This window comes from Opisthorchis viverrini, assembly GCF_000715545.1.
Source record: "Opisthorchis viverrini unplaced genomic scaffold opera_v5_149, whole genome shotgun sequence".
NCBI lineage: Eukaryota > Metazoa > Platyhelminthes > Trematoda > Opisthorchiida > Opisthorchiidae > Opisthorchis > Opisthorchis viverrini.
In genome coordinates, this window is record NW_008751804.1 from 1,166,476 (window position 1) to 1,187,921 (window position 21,446).

Below are 21,446 nucleotides of genomic sequence, written 5' to 3' on the forward strand. Positions count from 1 at the left end.
GACTCTGTGCAGCAACTGAATGTGGAATGGTGGATCTTGGTTGAAAAACTGTCCGTTTATGTGATCCAGTCATTGGATGGATAACGACCGACCAAACGGTGCAGTTTCCTCAACACTTGGAATGCAGAGTCAGTATTGGAATGCCGAGGCGGAAGTATATGAGTAATGTGTCGAAGCATGTCCAGTAAGCTACCGAATGCAGGATCAAGATGTGTAGAAATCGATGTAGCCAGAGCAACAAGCATCTAGAGCAAACGGCGGGCACCATTCGAATAGGCCCAGACGAACCTCTGACATGCTGTTGCTGACTGACAGTGACCGGACTGTAAAGTGTACTGATTGAAAGATGGTCAAGCACACTAAGCTATGTGGCACCGTGCCTCTAAACTACGATCGAACATCGCACGCTGAAGTAGCCAATCGGTGATCAGGTCGAACGTACTTTCACATGTGCGCTGCGGATGTTGTAGGGAAGCTTGGTAGACACGACACCCATAGCAATCCGGTGGGCAGCAAACGGGAGGTAATACTTGGCTGTTTGACGTACACAGGGAACAGACACACCGCTAATGTTTTACCGCGGTTCGATTCTGTGGGGCTGTTTACACGTACGCGCACATCAAACTTCGCTCCGCAACACCCCACGGCTGGTATCTCAGCTAACAAAAACAACTAGCCTGACCTGAAATTTGGATTCTACGAATGAAGCTGCTATCGAGCTAAGGCGTATGGACAGTCTGGGAAGATTTTGGTTTATCCAACATACAGTACTGTTCAGATCACATTGAAAATCTTGACGGGCGGTCATACTTCAGAAGTTCACACCTTTACTACAACAATATAAGGGGGTTTTAGGCGGGAAATCGAGAATCGGGTCGATGGGATCCGACGATCAAGGTGGTTTTCCATTTGGCAGCATAGGCACTTGATGGTGCTTGAGCATTTTGAAGAATTTTTCTACAGTTATTTTCGAGGCTGCAACAGACCTGATCGGATATACTCATTGAATAATTTCAGGATGAACCCCCCAAGATAGCTTTACGTCTTAGTGAAAGCAAGCGATCCAACATCAACAACGGCGATAATTCATTAAGAAATTTGCACTGTACTTTCTTGATAGATCAGTCCCAAAACACTATTGAAAGGCCATTCTGCATTCTTGATGAGAATTTGAGAATGCTTACATTTTTGGCACTTGATGAAGCCCCACTGACTGAGTAGAACTAAACAGTTTATTGTGGACTGCAGCTGCTGACTCAACTTGTCTGTTTTCCATTGCAGTGAATACCTTGTGCTACACGACTGTGCGTCTTCTTCAGCTGTGAAAAAGAACACTGTGACGAGCATGAGTGTCCTCAGTATTTCGTCATCAGGTCAGTACATACCTAATGGTTAAAATAGGAGCGAAAAATGAAATACGCTGCGAAGATTGCTTGGTGGAATGCAAAAACGTGGAGACACGAACGATTAGTTGTATGCGCCCCCACCCCATGTCGCATCCAGTTGGATGCTGTGAGACAGTCAAGAGGGCTGTTGAGTGACTTGGCCGGTTGATTCGTGTCACACGACCAAGGCAGATAGCGTTCGTACGAAACGTTTTTGACAGCGCAGTACCGGGTTTCGCAGGCGTATAGCGACTCCTCGGTTGCAGTCAAGCAGCGCCGTCGAATAGGTATTGGCAGTCTATTTGGCACACGGTAAATGGCTTGAAATGTCTCATTTGGCATGACTACGTGCCCGATGTCCATCAGTTATGTTACGATGCCGTTTTCCGACATATACATGTTTTATGCCTGGGGCTGAAGAAACCCAATAACATATCATCACTTCAGTGCCCGCATTTCTTTGCTATGCTTTCCAAATGAACTAGGGAACCTAATGCTTCAAAAGAACTAGAAAGCCAAAGCTTCAGGAAGGCTCTCCCTCATTGTTACGCGAGCACTGAAACGATTACGAAGCTATCATACAGTAAATGCGCAATAAATTTTGATAGAGGTGGGACAGTCTTGAGGCAGAAACTGCAAACGGAAGTTCGGAATTCTGAGAAATATGTCATACTTTGTGTTACAGGAGAACTCTTCATAATAACGCAACCCAGGCAGTACATCTGGCAGTATGTAAGACAGTAAGCACCATTTAACCTAGGCAGGTTTCACTGAATAAAAGTGCAAAGTTTCACTAGGTAAATCCTCAAAAAATATCTTCGCTTCAACGTACTGCAGGAATCCTCAATATTCACCTGATAATCATAAAAACGGACGCACTAGTTCAGCTGTACCAACGGAGGTGCTCTAACTCCCCTTAGTAGTGACTGCGGTGCCCCAAAGCGGAAACAAAGCGTTCGAGAAGCTAAAACCTTAAGCTACAAAACTGAGGTGAATGAGGTCACGGAGCCCGTCCACAAGTCAGTGAAAAAGTCAACCAATCTGAGGCGATCACAGTTGCCTGCCTGGGAAAGCTGGTCCAAGCATGATCAAACACCGCAACCATGGTGAATGACTGATTGATGGACGGACCAACTCAACTGTTATACGATGTGAGATTGACTTGGAAAAACACACCATGATTAAAATGCACAAGATTACGAAACCATTCGGGTCGATGGTTATGTGGTTCTCTCAAACAAACGACCAAGCATTTTCGCATTTCCGGAGGGAGTTACTAATTACTGAAGAGATCAGCGAAGTGGAACTGCATCGTTCACGGAAACATCGTGGGATTAGCGTCAATCGTCTCAAGAGTTCTTTCCCAACAGATACAGTTGGTTCCTAATGGTTTGGCTTCCGGCTCGGGTGACTCCCGATGAAACCGCTTTAAAAGACGTCAACCTACACATCTGAACTTCAGGTGGTAATAATACTGATAAGCAATTAGAGAGAGATCACCACCTGGCTGCAAATAAAATAAAAATAAAGTTCGTAATATTAACCATTTTTGTGAGCAGTATGACTAGTCGCCATAAGACCAGCGGCTACACAGTAACTGATAGAAACGGACTAATAGAGTTGTGGGTAGGACATGGTCCATGTGTGGTGAATTAAGCTCTGTTTAGTCTTACAACCAACGTTGTCAGATTCAAAAATCTTCAGCGGAATTACTGTTTAAACACGAACAGTCTGTCGCGCCGGACCAAAAAGCTTCAGCGTTAGGTTGCGCCGGTAACATTAGATGGACAGCTTCACCTATACACGGTTCATTCACACTCGACATCATTACCTTTTCGGATTTAAATAAGAACTGTCGTGTTCATCTAGCCTTCTAGGGACAAGTAGCCAGTCAACAGGTCTGAGAAAGCTCTCATCTGTACTTTCCTTGGTGAGAACTAGACGAATAGTTTGATCAGCCTTTGTAAAAGCCTTTGTAATCAGAACTAAAAAATTCCACGTTCGTCTTGACCTATAAAAACGTGATCAGGACCTCAATTCAAAAAACAATCACGAAATTTATTTGCACTTGAGAATTGTGGTATAATTCTGAGGGTTCAACAAGTCTCCTCAGACTGAAAGCCTCTCCATATAGAGTCTACTGCGTGACCATCTTTAGTTTTTTGCCACTTTTATGGTTTTATTAGGTCTCCTTAACATATATTTTTGCCACTGATGGGTTTTTACGTCATAAAGATAGCTAGCCGACTAAGACTTTCTCTTCAGTTGGACATAGTGAACTTTTGCATGAAATTCGCTACATACTTTCCAAAAAGCTGTTTGCGTTTTTGGTTAATACATATATCGGAGAGGAAAGTTTTCTTACAGCCTTCCGTTATTCGACACCTAGGAAATCAGAATTCCCAAGGGTTGTTCAGCAGTTGTTCATTATATTACTTTGACAGGTTATAGATGAGGGGGTTTGCAAACAATTCGAACTGGAATAAGAACGTTGTATGGACCTTTAGGTCTTATTCCCGAAGATTATCCCAGAATACCCGAAACCTACTTAGACTCTCAAAATCCACTTAAAGCCGATCAGACAGCCTTGGATCAAGGTCAAACAGCGCCCTTAAAAACATGGCGCGATGGCATTGTACTTGCACACACTCGCTTGTTTGTAATGAAGCTGTTGTGTTCCTTGTCGATAAGTCTTTTTCCGGCACTAGGCACTGAAGCGGGGACAGTAAGGGATATAACAGAACCATACGATGCAAGGTCATTCAATGAGGATATTATCTACTAAATGGAAACGGCTAAGTGGTTGAGACGCGGACTTATTGGCCGGATGGTCCAAGGTTAGAAAGCAACCCCGGTATCACGACTGTTACTTATAGATTGTACAACCCGACAATATCTCGGTACTCGTTGTTCACTTGGGTGGCGCGGCAGCTAGACACCGAAAGGGTATTACAGCTGAACTACTATTTTTTTATTGCTCAACCTTATATTTGTTTGTTTTATCTGACATTATCGTTTGTTTGCCACACAGTCGACTTATAGATTATTTGGGCTTTTTATATGACAAACATTAAAACACTTATCACTATAACCCCGAAGTCAAGTGTTCATGCCGTTTTATAGTTCGAACACGTGTGCTGTCTGTAGTAAATCAGCCTGTGTTCCTGAATACTCGGACTGAGTAAGATACTCGGTTTTCATATGAATCGCTGATTTGTTGACTCGTAAAACTACTCCCATCGGAAATCGTGAACAACAGCCTGGCAGCGAACATATTGTAGAGGGGTTTCTCGAGGGAGGCGTTCCAGAAGCGGGATTATCCGAGAAAGAAATTCATCGACTTACTTCTCTTTTCCGCTTTCGGGGATCCTCCAAGGAGTACACGAATCAGTCAACATTACCCGGCACAAAATCTGGACAAAAAATCTTATTTGAAATTCTTCTAACTGACCACTGGACAGTGCTGAGCAGCTCTGTTAAACTACAGCCTCATAAGTGTCTTACAACCAACATCATCTTGTTGATCACCTGCTACAATGTAGAAAACCTTGCCACATGCCAGCTCTTAATTGTTCCCCTGACGCATATACGGATGACAACGCTAGGATGGTCTTCATTACCTGGAATCATGCGGAAGTCTGTTGCGCTTGCGGAGGCAGATGGATTCAAACGAGAACGAATGTGCGCCTGCTTCATCGTGGAGCTGAACAATGCTGGTACTTACTGAAGCGGGGCTAACGACTGTTGTGAACCGAGTGGTACTTACTGAAGCGGGGCTAACGACTGCTGTTGCAGCAGCAACTGCAATCTGGAATGAGCCGGATAACCGGCTGGTGACCCAAAAGATTCAAACGTCACTAGCTCAATCTCGATCCGCAATGGAGTCGTGTGCGACAATGTTAGGTCTGAAATGGATCAGAGGAGTGGCAGTGTTGGACTACAGTTGATGTCGCATTTTTCAAAACACCTATCTAGTTGGGGCCTGAAATACTGATGATTCACGGCGTTCTTGGAATATTTCGGAACGTTATCAATTCGAAAACCTACACCAGTGAGGAACTAATTTTCCTACATGCTATGCTACTCGTACATGATAATAAGACCGATACCCAAGAACGAATGGTCATACCGGATTTGTTGTGTGGGGCATAGTAGCGGGCTCTTCACGTAACCAGTCCGTATCTCATGACATTTACGAATTTGACAGGACATGCTTTATTGTCATGCCGACCAAATCGCATCAGTCGGTGTTGTTGTCCGGACAGTGACACCAGTATAACAAGAAGTCACTAAACTGGGCAAGAGAAACCGTCTACATGGTGTCTGCATTAGGTAGCACAGCGCGATCCATTAGCAACCGAGATGGGGTATATCATTGGTCTTCAGTCCATATCTGTTTTCGGTCATTTACTCGAGAAATGACAAAACTACTCCTCGAAAGAGAAACTGTCACAGGAAATGGTAGAAAAAGCCATTATACAGATGACCTGATGCCTCCATGAATCACTGGTATTTTTAAATCCGGAAGAACCATTTTTTGACTATCGAAAACTAAACAACAGCAAGATCACAGTCGCCTTGCCAACGCCATTAACTAGAGATATAGTTGTCCGAATACATAAGGCTCGAATCATCTATCATAAAGACGTGCTTTCAAGATATTCGTAAATGCGGACTTCTAAGCATGGCAGATAGGAAGCCATTCTATGGCAATGTCAGCAGTACGAATTCCTACGAATTTCTTTCTGCCTTTTAATGATACTGCGATGTACCAAGGTCTGTTGTCGGGATAAGTAGCCGGCCCCAAAGATGTGCTAGTGTACCGGTTTGACTTTGTTCACACAAACAGAAATCAGTGTTAACTGGAATAGGTTCATGACATTAAGGGTCCACATTTTGTGCAACGACTAGATTGGCAATGCATCATCAAAATACAAGCATCAATTTAACACATTTCGGGCAATAAACCGCAGTATAAATGGTCAACACGTAGACAAAAACCGTTATGTTCGTCTGTAGAACGATCCGGAAACACGGTTTGAATGAGCCGAATTGTTGAGGTTCCTGATACGGAACTCTGGGCCACGCGTGGACTTGAGGATACCCAATATCAAAATGGGGAATAGGTTCGAAAGTCTACGGTACTATTTAAAAAAGGTAGGCACTGTCATACATCACACCTCAATTTTCCACGTTTGTGGTGTCAGCAAACGCTGAAGTGTCACTAACCTACACAGTGCAGTGTCAAATACCGCACACGAAACAACGGTGAGCAGAATGTTGACTCTGTAGTGTGGGTAGCGGCCGTCGTTTCTAAGGCCAGTCTTGTGTTTATGGTTGGCGGATCGACTACGCGGAAAACATGGCAGCGCAGGCTTAGCGAACGGGACACGAACACCCATAAGTAAAGTACAGTGTAATGGGTTCTGTATGGTACTCACTTGGCAAACACCATTGCGTACATTGAGAACGCGCTTGTTTGTAGGTAATTATTGGTGGGCAGTACTAAAAGTTGGCATGACGTAATCCCCCAGTGACCGTCCGAGCCCAGTCACATCGTATAGTACAAACATTGATTGAAAAACCATCTAGCCAGGTTTCGAAACACCAATTCCAGGCTAGAAACTTCGAAAACATGAGGTACTGTGGGAAGTGTTTGGAAGTTGATATGCAGGTTACGGTAGACTGATGTGAGGACCTGGCATGGAACCCTGCAGCCAAGGTGGATACAACGGTCTGTTCAAAGGTAGTTAGTCCGGAACACCCCGAAGAACCAAGATGTGAATGAGCGTTATCTTCTGGTGAAGCTTTGCTGTCCGGTGTTACTGGACCACAACCCAAAGGACCGCAGACTGACCAATGAGCGCCCAACTGTGAAGCACTTCCTCATCGTTAGTTATCGGAGTGCATCCCGTGTAACACTATTTTGACCGTTGCTGAGATGATTAGGACAGCTTTAGCATCGTCATTCCAAGATCTCAGATACATGAGGGACTTTCTTTTAGTTTCATGTCTCTGTCTCATCCACTGCCGTTTCCGGTGCAAATCCTTAACTTCCTCTTCCAGTTCATCAATCTTCTTCCGTAATTCGCACAGAATAGCCAAAGTCTTTGGATCACAATGGTGGGAAAAAGCAGGGGAAAGCGCTTCGTCCAGCTGAACCAGGAAGAGAAAAGGCCAGAAGGGGTCCCTCGTGAGACTATGACCATGATGCGGTGTCAAGTAGATCAGATCGTAAATCCCATCTCACAAACAGAACTGAATGCATGTTGACGCCATGAAAGTGACCATTTGAGGTGTGTTATATTAATTTGTTTACCTTTGTTTAAACAGTAACATAGACTTTTGAAGACACTTCTTCCGTTTGATATTCGGGGTCCTCAAACCTACGCGTGACTCAAAGTTCGGTATCAGGAACCTCAACAGTAGTCAATTCTCTCCGTGTAATCTTCTTGAATGCATACGCTCACTGTCATAATCGAGACTCCAGTTATACGAAATTATTATGAACTATGGTCGGAATGCAACAACCTTTAAAAATAAAATGGACTGCTCTTCGCACACACTAAATCAAGGCCACAGATAGAACATACCAGTGTCAACGAATAGAACGGAACGAATATTCCCATATTAAAAACTCAATGACTTGGTCGCGTCAGTGTTGATGTTTCAGAAAAAACACTTTGCACCAACACGGAACACCTCCATTAGAGTATCGAAAATTCCTCTCAGCAAAATCGGCCAATTTCAGCTCAAACGATCCACTTTCACAAAATGTTACTGCATCACTTTTCAATTATGATATCGTTTGTGTAAAACACTGAAAATATTTTATCTGCTTCCTTTTAAAATGGTAACATATGTCCCTCTGGAAGTCTGTCGTCCGCTTACAAGATCCGCTTTGAGTGGAAATTTAGCAACGTTTGTCAATGTTTACCAAGGTCCACTACTTAGCATGACCCTTTAGCATCATGTAGCAATGCGGTATGGAACCACAATGCTCACCAAATTTATAAGCATACACTAACAATTGACATCCTAACCAGATGGAAATGATCGGATTTCGAAATCACGACTTAAGCAAACTGGGAGACAAAGTTTCCCGATGCCAAAAAGTCCAAACATTGGGTAATCTAAGTTGAGTCATACACCTGGATGCAAATGAACTTTGTGTTCATTACTGGTTAGAGGGCAGTGAAAACACGCCGCCAGGATAAGCTAAACGAAGTGACAGTCAAAGCATTTACCACCTTCAGTTAATCTCTTGGCCACACTAGCGGCCATACTGCTTACTAATGAAAAAGAACATAAGATGTAAACGATGTAGGGCACAGTGGGGGTAGTAAGCATTTATTTATATTGTTACTCAACCAATAACCCTCTATCTGATAACTCCATCCAAATCTAACTTCATTACAATCATCATCGTAAATCAAATATGCGAAAGCAGCAGGAAAAGACCGAGAAATGTCCCAGATGTACTGAGAACTTAAACAAAGATTGATCCAGCAACTAACCAACTTAAGATAGCAAACAGTTGTCTGAAGCGTCTGGAATCGTGCATGTTTAATTTAGGGTTGGTGCACACTGTAGGAAAAACCAACGCCTAATTTTGATACTTAAGCGATAGAAACAAAATTGTGTGAACCAGCGTCCCACTTTACATTTCGAAGTATTTAGTTTTGGAATCATTGATGTACAACATCGAAGTAGAACACTGCGTATAAACAGTCAAAATCGTCTCTAGCGCTCATACAGTAGCATAAAATCGTATGAAATAGTAACCAATAATGATAACGATACCTCATTCAGAGTGCACTACACTGTTCCTTTTCAGCAAAAACAGAACCTAACTTCTCTTCTTGCGATCGCCGACCTTGAGATTTGCAATACCATACCGAAAAAAGAAATTATGTCCACCAAATGGAGCAAATTTTTGCAGTTTAACGTAGCTTCTTCTAAATGTACGGAGTGGTGCTTCTTCGCATTGGTCACCTTGTTTTTTCATTGCTTGCACTCCTGTGTGCATTACTTTGTGGGTGGGTGGCTAACCGAATAGCTAACGAAAACCATATGTTCTCTTCCATTGTGGCCTGTTATGTTATTACTAACTTGATAGCGATCGTATGCTGGCTTAGGTCTAGCAACTCTTTAATAAACAAATAAAAACCAACGATTGCGTCAGTATGGGTCGATTCTGGAAAAACTCAAATTGGTGGATCCCCAATATTGTATACATTGTATGCACTTGTGGGTTACCTGTCAATCCAGATTAAACCCTACTGCATGCCAAGGATTCATCTCAACTGGGGTGAAATGTCCTCTATGGTGTAAAGTAGGGAACAGTTTGTGTCCGTCAATTTTTCGAACGCGTTCATACACTGCAACGCCATACAAGCCTCCGCTGAATGTCGCCGCAAACCTCCATATCACTGTTCAACCCATTTGACATGGATGGAAACGATGACGTAAGCAAGAGTAACAAAACTGCACGTCCGTCAGTTGATAAACAATAGTTGTTTTTGTAGGTGGTCGCTGGATTTGTAGAATTCACATTCATATCACTCGCGTTTGAACGGCTCTCCTCCTGTCACTCTCGTAAGTCCGCAACATATGGGAGAATCACTGGACTCGGTTTATTAGAGCTCATCAGCAGTGCATATCTTTCGTTGTATCGGGGTTTGAACTTCGGACATCTGACATGCGAAGTTTGCATGTTGCCAGTGCTCCACCAGTGCACGCTAGAAGCAATTGGTTTATCACTTCTGAAGGGGCGAACGTGCTCACTCTTGAACGATGCGATTGGCTTAGCCCGACGACTCGAATGCTTTTTTCTTCTAAGTAGTGAACCTTACGGCACGTGTGTTCGTGTGGCGGTGCGATTGTGCTAGTATCCCAGTGATGTGAAAACACAAGGCTGCCCTTGCTGCGTCCTACAAGTTTTGTTAGGACTTTGACATGACCGTTGCCAGGCCAACAGTTTCAGCAGTAACAGATAAGGCTGAACATCATCATCCTAGTGTGTTGTGCGGATTGACGGGCTAGCGTGGCAAGCTTTCGGTCTATGACTTGTTCTTTTGTCCATCAGAATGGTACGCCAGAAACCGCGAAGCGATAATGGGATGTAGGTTGTTGTGCGGACGGTTGCAATCCAACCGTTCAGAAGAAAAAATTGAGAATTGGTCAGCCAACCAGATCAGAAGAATGTCTATTCTAAAAAAAAACAAGTTTCACAGGCAGGGTAACCCTGCTGTCAGTAATAACAAATGCGCGTACGAGCCAGCCCCCAGTCCTCCGAGTCGGAAAGTTTGCTTGAATATTGTAGCAGCATCTGAATACTAGTGTCTATGACTATGTCACGCAATTTCGCTGAAATGTCCTTTATCCTTTCGATGAAGTCTGCGATATAGATAAGTGGTCCATTATTAAATTTTTAAACCATCATAAACTAGAGATTCAGTTGGGTTTTAGGTGAGTCTCTCGCAAAACCAAATGAGTCCATTTCGCTAAACCCACACATATTTGATATTTTCCATTACGACGTGGTGGGCAGGAGTATTGGAAGTAAGAGCAGCTGAAAGTCCAAATCACACCAGTGAAGAGTGATGTAGGCCGCCTGGAATTACACATCACATGAGGACTCCGTCAGTGAAGCGTAACCTATTCAACACTGCATTGATCTGCTTATGGGTCTTCGCTATCGACCGGCAATCGTCAAGAGCATTTTTAGGGCTATCTCATCCCCACATAGGTAACCGTCGTAAAGTAAGTCCTTGAGACAAAGGTTAAATTATGCGGTTTGAACTGCAACTGATTGTGTACGTGAAAATCATACTCGTGAAGCACAAAGGGACAATGACAGGCTCATGTTCTGATCGGCCGTGAGCATTGGATACAGTTGACTCCATAAGTCATCCGCCTACTGTACAGCCTAGGCTGATTACTATAAAATATTTGAGATCTCTTCATCTCTCCTTGTATTGTACTAGTCCGCCTCTTATTCATCGCATTATACCTGAATTATGCTTTACCCACAGTATTCGTTTATGTTACGTGTGTTCACCGTAAATAAAAGAGCTTTTCTGGTTTAATCCTGACTACCCTAATTCACAACGTTTGATTTGGGCTATTTCTCCCTATTTGGGCAGGAACTTACACCAATTTTAGTAAATCGGGCAGTTTGCGGGGAACTTTTTTACTTTCTGAGGGGAAACACAGATGTAGCGGGTTCTACTGTTAAGCACTGAAAACTTCCCACCCGCCAGGCAAGTCGCGTTCCAACTAAAGCACGAGGCAGCTTCTGTGCAGCGCATTCAGCTAGGAGATACCATAAATGAAATATTCCGTTATTTCTCTCGTTAGCCATAATTTGATTCTCACATAAGTGTATTTGATCAATATACTGTCAGTCCCTGATTTTACCTTGAATAAGACGAAAGTGGTCGATCCTGGAAAGCAATCCGTCCCGATCAGGAGTCATCAGCGGGATGTGGCAGGATTCGGTCAACCAGTTTTGGTTTCCCTTAACGTCCATCGGCCGCCAGACTATCTTCTGTGCAAGACTAGTGTAAGTCTGGCTTCATCACCTCGTGAGTCCATTTCTGCTCTAGTAATTATACCCATCCTGAAAGTGTGAAAATTCGGACCAGTTCTCTGAATACTCACTAACATCCACACGCCAACTGAATTTGACAACAGATAAACTACTGAACGTTATCAAATTAATTGTCTGGCAAAGAGTGAAAACCCTAATAAATGCCATATCCATCAATGGTCAGTCGTCACTGAAAGATGCTTGAGGACTGATTCACACAGGTTTCAACACCATTCAGTTCAATGCGTTTTTACGTCTGCAGTTACCGTGTGACAAGCATTTTCTTTTCAAAACAGTCAAGCATATGCACAAATATGCAGTCGCCTCAACCCAGAAGAAACTGTCTATGCTGTCACAAGGGGAAAACCATCATTTTACAGGTTTTCTGGCGTGAAGCCATTTCCTTAGCCGCCTACCTTCCATATGTCTGACTTCTATTTGGAACAAATGTCTGTCATAAAAGCCATTCGCCTCCAGGCCTCATTTATGAACAGAGACATTTTGGTCCGTAGGTGTCTGCTTTTTTTGAACCGTGCATTTAGAGACTGATTCAGGGGTTGCCCAATCACACATGTGTGCATAATATTAATTAAGCTTAAACCCAGTGTGTTCTTTGGAGAATTCTATGATGCCTGTACCAATAGACTGGGAAAGCTAATCTGCAAAGAAGTAGGTTAGCTAAACTCGTACCCAGTCGGCGCATGTCCATGTGATGTGAAATGCGAGACGGATGGGTGAGTCGCTCGATATCCTGTCCACTCAAGAGTTAATTGTCCTGGTGATCAGCCAGTAGCCGAATCGTATAGTGCTCAGCTACTGACAGGAAGGTCGTGCTCTTTATCGCCCTAAGGTTCGCACTGCTAGTTATAATTAACAGGGATCAAACCGCTGTAGTCTTTCCCAGTCTCTCTGAAATTTTGTCACACTGTTCCGAATATAACGATGCATTTGCAAACCTGCAGTAATATTGCCATAATGCTACTGTTTACTGGGATGATTCCGATGTGTATTTTGTATTTTTTATTGTGTTTTATGTGTTATATCTTATGTATTGCATTGTGTTATATTTTGTTGTGTAGTGGTGCTAAAGATTAGTTTCCTTACTATACGGAGAAAGACTGGAAAACAATCATAACTGGTAGTTATTGTGCACAAAAATGCATCTTATAGAACGCAGTAACAGTTTCTGTTAACACTTCTTCGAGAAGTCTCCCGAACTGCTTACCCTGTTTTTGTTCGTTTCATCCATCTTTGTAGGAATCAGCCAACATCTGAGAAAGAAAAAGCTGTAGAAGGGCAAGACAGTCGCACGCTGTCCCAATGCATATGAAGTTGATGTCTACCCTGAGACCTGTCCACGATGAATTATGTCTACAGCTGCGTCAGACAAATTCTGCTATGGGTAAAATCAAGGCTAAACTTCACTTTTTCGGAACTTGGATGGGCAATGTGGGTGGCAGTTTCTGTCTGTAGAGGGCAACGCATATTCACGGATGATTAAATGTGCCCGGATCAATTCGAGTGGGAAAGTAAGGCAATGTAACAAACGAAGATCTGGTTTCTAAATGCCTTGTTGTATCCCCCAAGCGAGATCTCACAATTTTCACTTGAGATTTTCTTCTAACAGGCACCTTAACCTACACAGTTTTTCCAAAAGAGAACAGCATTAAGCAAGAACAGGAAAACTTGAGAACCATCCCCACAATAAGTTACCTGCAACTATTTCGATTTGGGAACATCATAAACGAGAGATCCAGCTGTATCGAAATAGTGGTTAAACGGGTGACCTAAACCTTCCGCGTTAGTATTCTGATCCATTCTTCTAGAAGCCGATGGTCAGTTGCACGAAGCCTAGTAGCACACGGTATGAACGTAAGGAAACAACCACGTGGTTCTTTTGATGGCAGCGAAATCGCATTTCAACCATGGGTTGGCTTCGCTGATCGTCTAGCGATTCAGCTTCTCGGTTTGATTATCCGTCTTATCCTGTGTAACAACCAGTGAAGATGCTAAATTGCTTGATGTGGTCGTTCGATAGTAAAATATTAAAATAATGATAGATTTGATCTTTAGTAGCGAACGTCGATTGAGAATGCCTGTTATTTCAGAACAGTTCTACGATGGGCGTGGCAACGTTGATGAACCGGTTGGCTGACAAGAAACTGTTGGACAAGACAGCCGTGATACTTGTGGCAGCGCGCTGGTGTATCCTATTCTGACTTACTAATAGTCCATCAACACGTAAGGATTTTTAGTGTCCCTACTGAATTTTCTCGAGGACGAAAGCAATCAGACCATGAGTAGGGCACAATAGACGAGTGACTCCACGTCCCTGATCAGATAATAATATGCTCAGTTATGCTCCGAATGTACCCAAAGGAATAAGGCTATCTAAAAGGATCAGTTTATGATGTTGAGAGTGACCTTGAATATCATCCAAACACACAAGCGCTCTCCTATTAAGAGTGCGGTGGCCTATCGTAATGGAGGCATCACAATAAATAGAAGGCGTATTTGAGATCCGTGAATGTCTTCCTGTTAGATACTCAAGATGTGAACTAACGGGCGGTTCGACTCAGGAAGCTCCAGCGTCCGACAACCAAGTCACAGAACCATATTCAATACCGATTACATATGTATTTTTGTGACGTATCAGGGGGGTCTTCATTGAAAAAACTCCATTTGGACAGTTGCAAAACAATGTCACTTCTAAACGGATCGTTCGTTTTGTTGATTATCTGGGAGTACCGTATTCTGGAAGGGCTTTCAGAAACCCGTTCAGGTTTTATTTTCTACGTTATTTCTTGCTAATTGACCGAAAACCGAATACCTTTCCAAAAAGTGGATTAAAACCACGTGTAACTTGCTTCTGATAAGCCTTCTAACAATTCTAACAAGTTGTTCCCCGAAGATAGGTTTTCACCCACCCACGAAAAATCGATTGATGCAGCTTTTGGGTGCAATGAGAACGGAAAGTACATGATGGTCTAAGATTCGAACTACTACTACCCCGAAAAGGGACATACTTGATACTCCATTCAAAAACTTCCCTTTAACTTAGGTTATCTTCTGCGCGCAGATTAGCAGTTTCCCTCGATTCTTCCAACCCAGCTGCAAAGTAAAGCGATTGGTAACGAATCTACCAAGTGTCGTTCCGTTGATGATTACAAGCCATAAACAACCTTCTAGTCAAGCATTCGGAATCACTTAAAAGGTTCGCAAGAGGAGTAACATTATGTCGGCACGTAGGGGTCACAGAACCTGTCCGAATAATCGGGGCTGATTGGGTAGATGTGCTACTTGAATTGGGTAACATATAGTATTAGCGTCCTACGTTTACGCGTTTGCTAAGATTGAGTTTCCCAGCTTGCTTTTAGTTACCACTAAAGCTGGAAGAACCGAAGGCGTGCCGCTTACCGGCATAAGAAAAATAACCAAACACAGGTCTTATTAAGTCATTTGAGATTTTTGCCAGGTTGCTTCTCTAGCTCCGCTCAGCGATTGTTCGAGAGAACGTCTTCAGCCCTTACACAGGCAAGTGTTAACTGCAAGGTAGCAGCACGTGGAAACAGCTGTCGTTGGGTCCAAAGCCTACTCCATTCACTGTCTTCACGTATACTTCGTATTCAGGTTACAACTGGTATTTGGCCAACTTTCCAACACGGAAAACTAACTGACCTCCCTGTTTAAGGGCTCCAGTTACTCAGTGACTGGACTCTGGAATTATTTTGGCTGTCTTCCGAAACATATGCGAAATTCATCGGGATACATTGTACGGTTTCTATCGGAAACCTGACCTCAGGTGCGATGATAGGAGAAAAACTCGTAGTTCTCTCAGTTACCGAAATAGTTGTCAATTTTTATGGAAATTCCATACACTTGAGGCATTTGCTGTTCGCAGTGCCTTAAGAGTCAATGGAATTTCCGATCTACTGTTGTTTAGGGTCACAACTCCTACGTTGGTTCTCAGCTTGGTATCCAACCCCTGTGAGATATTGAAAGACAAAGTAGCTTGAGACAGGGCTTAATAGAGACAAAGAAATACTGCTAAAGGTGTATTTATAGTGAGCACAGACTTTTCGCCAAGGTCAGTCTGGAATCATCGTGATGAGTCAAAAGGTACAGAGGTAAATTGCCCGGCTATGAATGTCCCATATTCCGGGCAACCAGAGCATGCCTTCTTTCGATCCGTAGCCAGTTCGAGAGACGCCCGTCCAACCGACGAGAAGTTGGGTTATTTCCAGTGGCACTACTCCAAATATCTATGGGATGCATGCAGTCTCATTCCCCATTATAGTTATTCATCAAATACTGAAGATATTTTGACGGCTAGTATATCTATGTGTCACAGTTTTCTTTGTTATTCTGTATTTTGTGACAGACATCTTACAAAGACTGATTATCAAGCCCACCACTGTTTAAATGGATCGACAGTTCTCAGCATGAGTCCGCCTGCCTTAGCACTAAACCACACTGTATGATTCACTGTATGATTTGTCCCGCAGTAGTGCTTTACATTGTTCAATATTTCTGCTTATCTGAACCTTTGTGTAAACAAGTGTCACAAGCTCAACACAGAAAGAATCACCCAACGGTGCTCCTACAGTCAGCACACATACACATTTTGTGGCTTGCCATCTCCAAATTAGCTCTACTGGTATGTCGTTTTCTCCCGCATTGTTCTGCTCGCAAGAATTTCGCATCCATACGTCTCTACCCTCTGAAGTCTCATTTAGTCAACGTACAACCGGGTCCAACTTGACTGCCCACGCCCTGTATCCATCAGGGCGCTCATCTACCCACGGGCTTGCAAACCACTTGCACTACACCAAATCACTATCACCAAATCAGATGTCTTGAAGAATTCACACACCCTACCAAAATGAAACTTTGTATCATGTTACGGACGAAGTTCGGGGTCCCACTTTCTTCCCCTAGATTGCAAATATAAGGGTAAAACGCAGTATAGTTATTGAGTAGACAGATTCATCAACCTGATGGCTTTGCCCCTATTCGGAACAATTACAATCACTGTGCCATAAAGCTTAAAGCACCCGAGGGAACTGGAAGAAATCCGATAAATTTAAATGGCCCGAAAAGTTAGGAAAATCAAGAAACATGGCTGCCCTGCAGCGATTTTCATTGTGATTTTCATTCAGCTGGGCGAAAATCCATTATCAAGTGCATCACTGCGGCTTCCCAAACGAACGGGACTTCGGTGTCAGTCTGTTACTGGCTCCATCTAGGACCAATAAGGAAACAGCTTACTTATTTGATTCCGCTCTTCGGATCAACATACAAGCTGACTATCTTTCCACCAGCAGCACGTTACTTTTGAATTCTTTTCACTCCTCGGAGCTATAGTTAACCGTGCAAATATCCCAGGAGATTCTGACCGAAGAGTGTAATTACGTGAATTGACAATCGGAAGTGTTTGACTTTAAATTCTTCTTACACTGCTGATTGAAATCTGGGAGGATTCAGTCTACAAGGACGAGGGAGAGGAGGGTTCAGACTGATATTTTGTTTAGTTGACATCGTTTCCTGCAACCGTATACTGCAGGCTAAGCGACTGCTCAAGCGGAAAACACCTGCACCTGTTGAATTCAACAATTGTAAAGTTGTTCACGTTAAATTTTCTCGGGGGAGGGTTACATTCATCTGTACTGAGGCAACCGTTCTTACCTGGAGTTACCTTCCTAGAAAGCCTGAACTTTACAACGACTGGGCTCAAACGACATGGTACGACTTTTAGTAGAATTCAGCTCATTTAAGTGAGTCGTGATTTTCAGGTCAGTTGATAATGAGCTAGGCTGAAACGCCTGGGCCTCCTTCCGAATCGACCGTCATATTGATGCGACCACGTGACCCATTCAGTTAAGTGTAGACGAAGCAACCAAGCACGATTATGGCCACTTCATTGGCTGTATTATTTGCGATGAATACCAAAAAGATATCGGGTGAAATTCTCCGTGATGCCGAAGAAAGATACCACAAACGGGCCAAAGAACACTTCAAAAAATACCTTAAGGAGGAAAATGAAAAGATGAACAATGTAATATTGGATAATTTGCCTAGTGTGAACGGTTATCCTCTTTCCGCTTTCTTGAGCCGCATGCGAGGATACACACCCTTGATCAGACATGGAATGACCCCACTGGAAAAGATACTCGACGAGAAAATAGCGGACCTCAGCGACATGTCACAAACTTCCGAGGATGGATATAATAAACTCAAGGTATCGTCTCGAGAAAAGATTTGTGCTATAAGAACTATATGTAGGCTAGCGGTAGATGAAGATGATCGAGAAAGGATGGCGAATTGGTTAGCAAACAATGCAGGGCCGTTAAATGAAGCTGTCGCCGCTAGCTTGGCCACCGAATGTCGTGACCTCTTGCAGGAATTGAGTATCGGAATCTCGTTTCTGGCCCGACAATTTCGCTTTCGCTTATATGACAAATTGGAACTAGTGATAGCAGGGTTAGTGAGATCCATGGCCATAGTTCTGATCCCTTGGGAAATCTATGTGGAACAATTTCGCGACGCAAAAGAACATCATAATGACGTAGAACTGGCCAGGGGTCGACAATTGGTCTTCCATCATCCACGGATAGAATATCAGTTTCATGAGGCAAATCATCGAGTGCTTGGTTGCATTTATTACACTTTGGGAGATCTTTTATTCAGCTGTCCATCACCAAAGCTGATCCATTTCTTTGAGTGTCGAATATTTCGACGCAAGGAAATGACACGAAATTTTTTGTTCACCATTCTGAACGTTGTTGTGACTAATTTATCTGAGATTCAATCGGAGGCTGAACAACTTGCGAACGTTGAGAAACAGCCCAGTTCTGTAAGCATCATTGCTGGTCGGTCGGTCACACCGCTGATGAGTCGAAGACGTAAAATCTATTCGGAGGCACTGTGGAATGAGTTGCCAGCAAACCTATACGCGGACATTATCCGTGTCTATAATGATAGGAATCGAGCAAACAAGGTCTTGATCAGCGAGATTATGGCCGTACTCCGCTCGCACGCCCCAGATAAACTACCTATGTTCGAGGAAGCCACTCTGAAGGCATTGGAAATGTATACCGGTGGCGGAGGCGGTCGACTGACTGAAACCTACCAAATTGGTAGACAAACAGTCGGGCGTGATGGAGAAGGGACCCCAACAGGTATAGGAACATCCGGGGCTCAGCGACGTAAGAAATCAGTTGTGGGTGAAATCGCAACTGGCCCAGGGATAGAAAAAGCTGTTGGAGAAGCTGGAGGTCGGCGGAAGTCAAGCCGTTTCACACTGGTAGAGGTAGACCAAACCGATAAAACAGACAATCGAACCATAGACACATCTAGCTCAACATCGTCAGAGGTCAACTACAGTTCAGATTCCAGCAAGCAAGAGCAGAACATTTCCCGACGAACTTTAATTGTCCCCAAAATACCGGACTTGATTCCTTCAGGTCGAGGCCATCGCGTATAGCTAATCGTGGTTTCACACGTAACGACCAGCGGAAAAACTGAATGCGGTTACGAGCCATGCTGCGAAGTGTAATCATACGTGACACCTGTGTTCAAAGATCCCTGTGCCTGTTATCGGGTGTGATTTGCATCCGTAGCTGTAAGTTATTGGGGTGAGTTTTACCAACGTGAAACTAGCCAACAATTGGTTATTTCTTTTTCTTTGCTCAGTCGGATCCCGGAACCACTGGCTAATTTCATAGTTGTGAGAAGAATTGATATTGTTTTTGAGAGCTGCCAGAAGGAGCTACAACTTTTGTTGTTCCAGGGTTTTGGTATCGAAATAACGTTGCCCATTACAATAATAAGCCACTCTGAATACTCGTAAATAGGCATACCTCTATGCAACAAATAGTCGTCACTACAAAGGAGCTATACTGGGTTAGAAAATTGTGGCCGGATCTTGAGTCTCACCCACTGGCACTATGTGCTTATCGGGCTTCAATAGACTGGTATATAGAGCGTACTCTTGTTTCACCGGTATTCCAAAAGGGCATTGCCAATGCAACCCTGGATATGCTGTCTTTCTCTTCCTGCTATTCGGGAATGGGACCACCCTTCCTAAGCTCAACACCTTGTTTCAATTGAATCTTAATCCACCATACCTTAGATGCTCACAACTTTGACCCACACACGGACTAAAGTGGCTGCAGTATAGATACTTTAACGGTATATACGTACGGTTGAAGCGAGTAATGATATTGATAAACAAGGGTTCAAGACTCAGCAGTAGAAAAGGGACATATCGCAACTCTATATATTCTGTGTGACGTCATCAGAGTTTTTCGCCCGGTAGGATCGATTTGCCCAGACCATCATCACCAATAATCGCACCACTTATAGGTTTAGGTTGGGTCTAATGGGTTCTGCTATGTAGAGTCGGTTTGAATCAATAGTTGGTATAAAGAATACATACTTTCTTTAACAGATCAATAGTTGCACAAGGAGGGTTAGGTAGTGCATGACAGTGGCGCGGACGGGGCCGGTAACCGTTGCCATACGGTAACATAACGGACCCAAAGCCTGTCTTATGAAATTTGGCAATGCGGAAGATTCGCGGCTGAGCATTTACTCATATTGTCCGTATTTTCAAGCGTCATGATGACACAATAGTTTGTATAGAGACAACACAGTGCCGGCTATTCCACAATACCCTACTACCATGCATGTACGAATCTGACGAAATTGGCACGTGGATAAACCCGTTGCGCATTCTCGAAATGCGGAAGGCAATTAATGTACACAAAGTGGTAGACAAGTTCGAGTTAGAACCAACATCCCCAACTCGCATAGTGCTAAAACCAGTGAAACTAAGCAGGATGTTGACTCCGAAGTGCCTAGCTCGGATAAAAACGAGGTGAGACGTATAGGCAGTTTGGTAAGCAAGCGCTGGATTTATTGGCAGGCAGTGATTTACCCTTGACACGGTTTGTCAAGCGAAGGGGAAGTTACCGATTTGGTCGAGTTCAGTGGCGGGCGGACAGATAATCACCTAGACCTCTTTCGACTAATATACTAAATCAGCGTTGCTTGTCAGCTAAAAGTTCTTGCAGGCTATTGTGGGTTATCAGTTCTAAAAATCACCGGTTTAGGTGGCGAAATTGTCCAAATCTGGGCGTTGTTTTCCTACTTCATTTCACAGTGGACTAATCGCGATCGTGTAAAAGCTATAGGACGTGTGCCTACCGGTGAACAGCACGGTGGACAACTAACTTGGCCACCTGGACGTTAAGTCATCACTGAAAGTGACACCATTCTGGAACACCGGTGCCCCATGGCATTACAACCAAGCAAAGCTTCCTAATGAGGATAACAAAATTCGAGAGAAAGAAGTCAATTGCTAGCCTAGTACAAATATCCAAGACACCCGCACGTCCAACCAGTAAATCTGAATAGAAATGGACCACAAGGTTAGCAGACAGAACCAGCATCATCATCATCATCAT

General features: G+C 43.5%; 3 protein-coding genes across 3 annotated transcripts in view; all 3 read left to right on the forward strand.

Moving 5' to 3' along the window:
* The window catches only part of T265_06830 (hypothetical protein), a gene marked incomplete at both ends in the record, with an annotated part of 49,088 nt that extends 31,745 nt beyond the window's left edge, over window positions 1-17,343 (forward strand). The window contains one exon of the mRNA XM_009172204.1: window positions 17,139-17,343. Coding sequence (XP_009170468.1) covers window positions 17,139-17,343 — 205 coding nt within the window. The remainder of the gene's footprint in view (window positions 1-17,138) is intronic.
* Window positions 17,344-17,917: 574 nt separating this feature from the next.
* T265_06831 (hypothetical protein) lies at window positions 17,918-19,462 on the forward strand (the record flags this gene model as incomplete). The annotated part of the gene is made up of 1 exon (XM_009172205.1): window positions 17,918-19,462. One exon carries the CDS (start codon window positions 17,918-17,920, stop codon window positions 19,460-19,462), a length of 1,545 nt encoding a protein of 514 aa, XP_009170469.1.
* Window positions 19,463-19,503: 41 nt separating this feature from the next.
* T265_06832 (hypothetical protein) overlaps window positions 19,504-21,446 on the forward strand; it is a gene marked incomplete at both ends in the record, with an annotated part of 8,869 nt that continues 6,926 nt past the window's right edge. Inside the window, 2 exons of the mRNA XM_009172206.1 lie at window positions 19,504-19,613; window positions 19,672-19,705. Of these exons, the coding sequence (XP_009170470.1) occupies window positions 19,504-19,613; window positions 19,672-19,705 (144 nt within the window). The remainder of the gene's footprint in view (window positions 19,614-19,671; window positions 19,706-21,446) is intronic.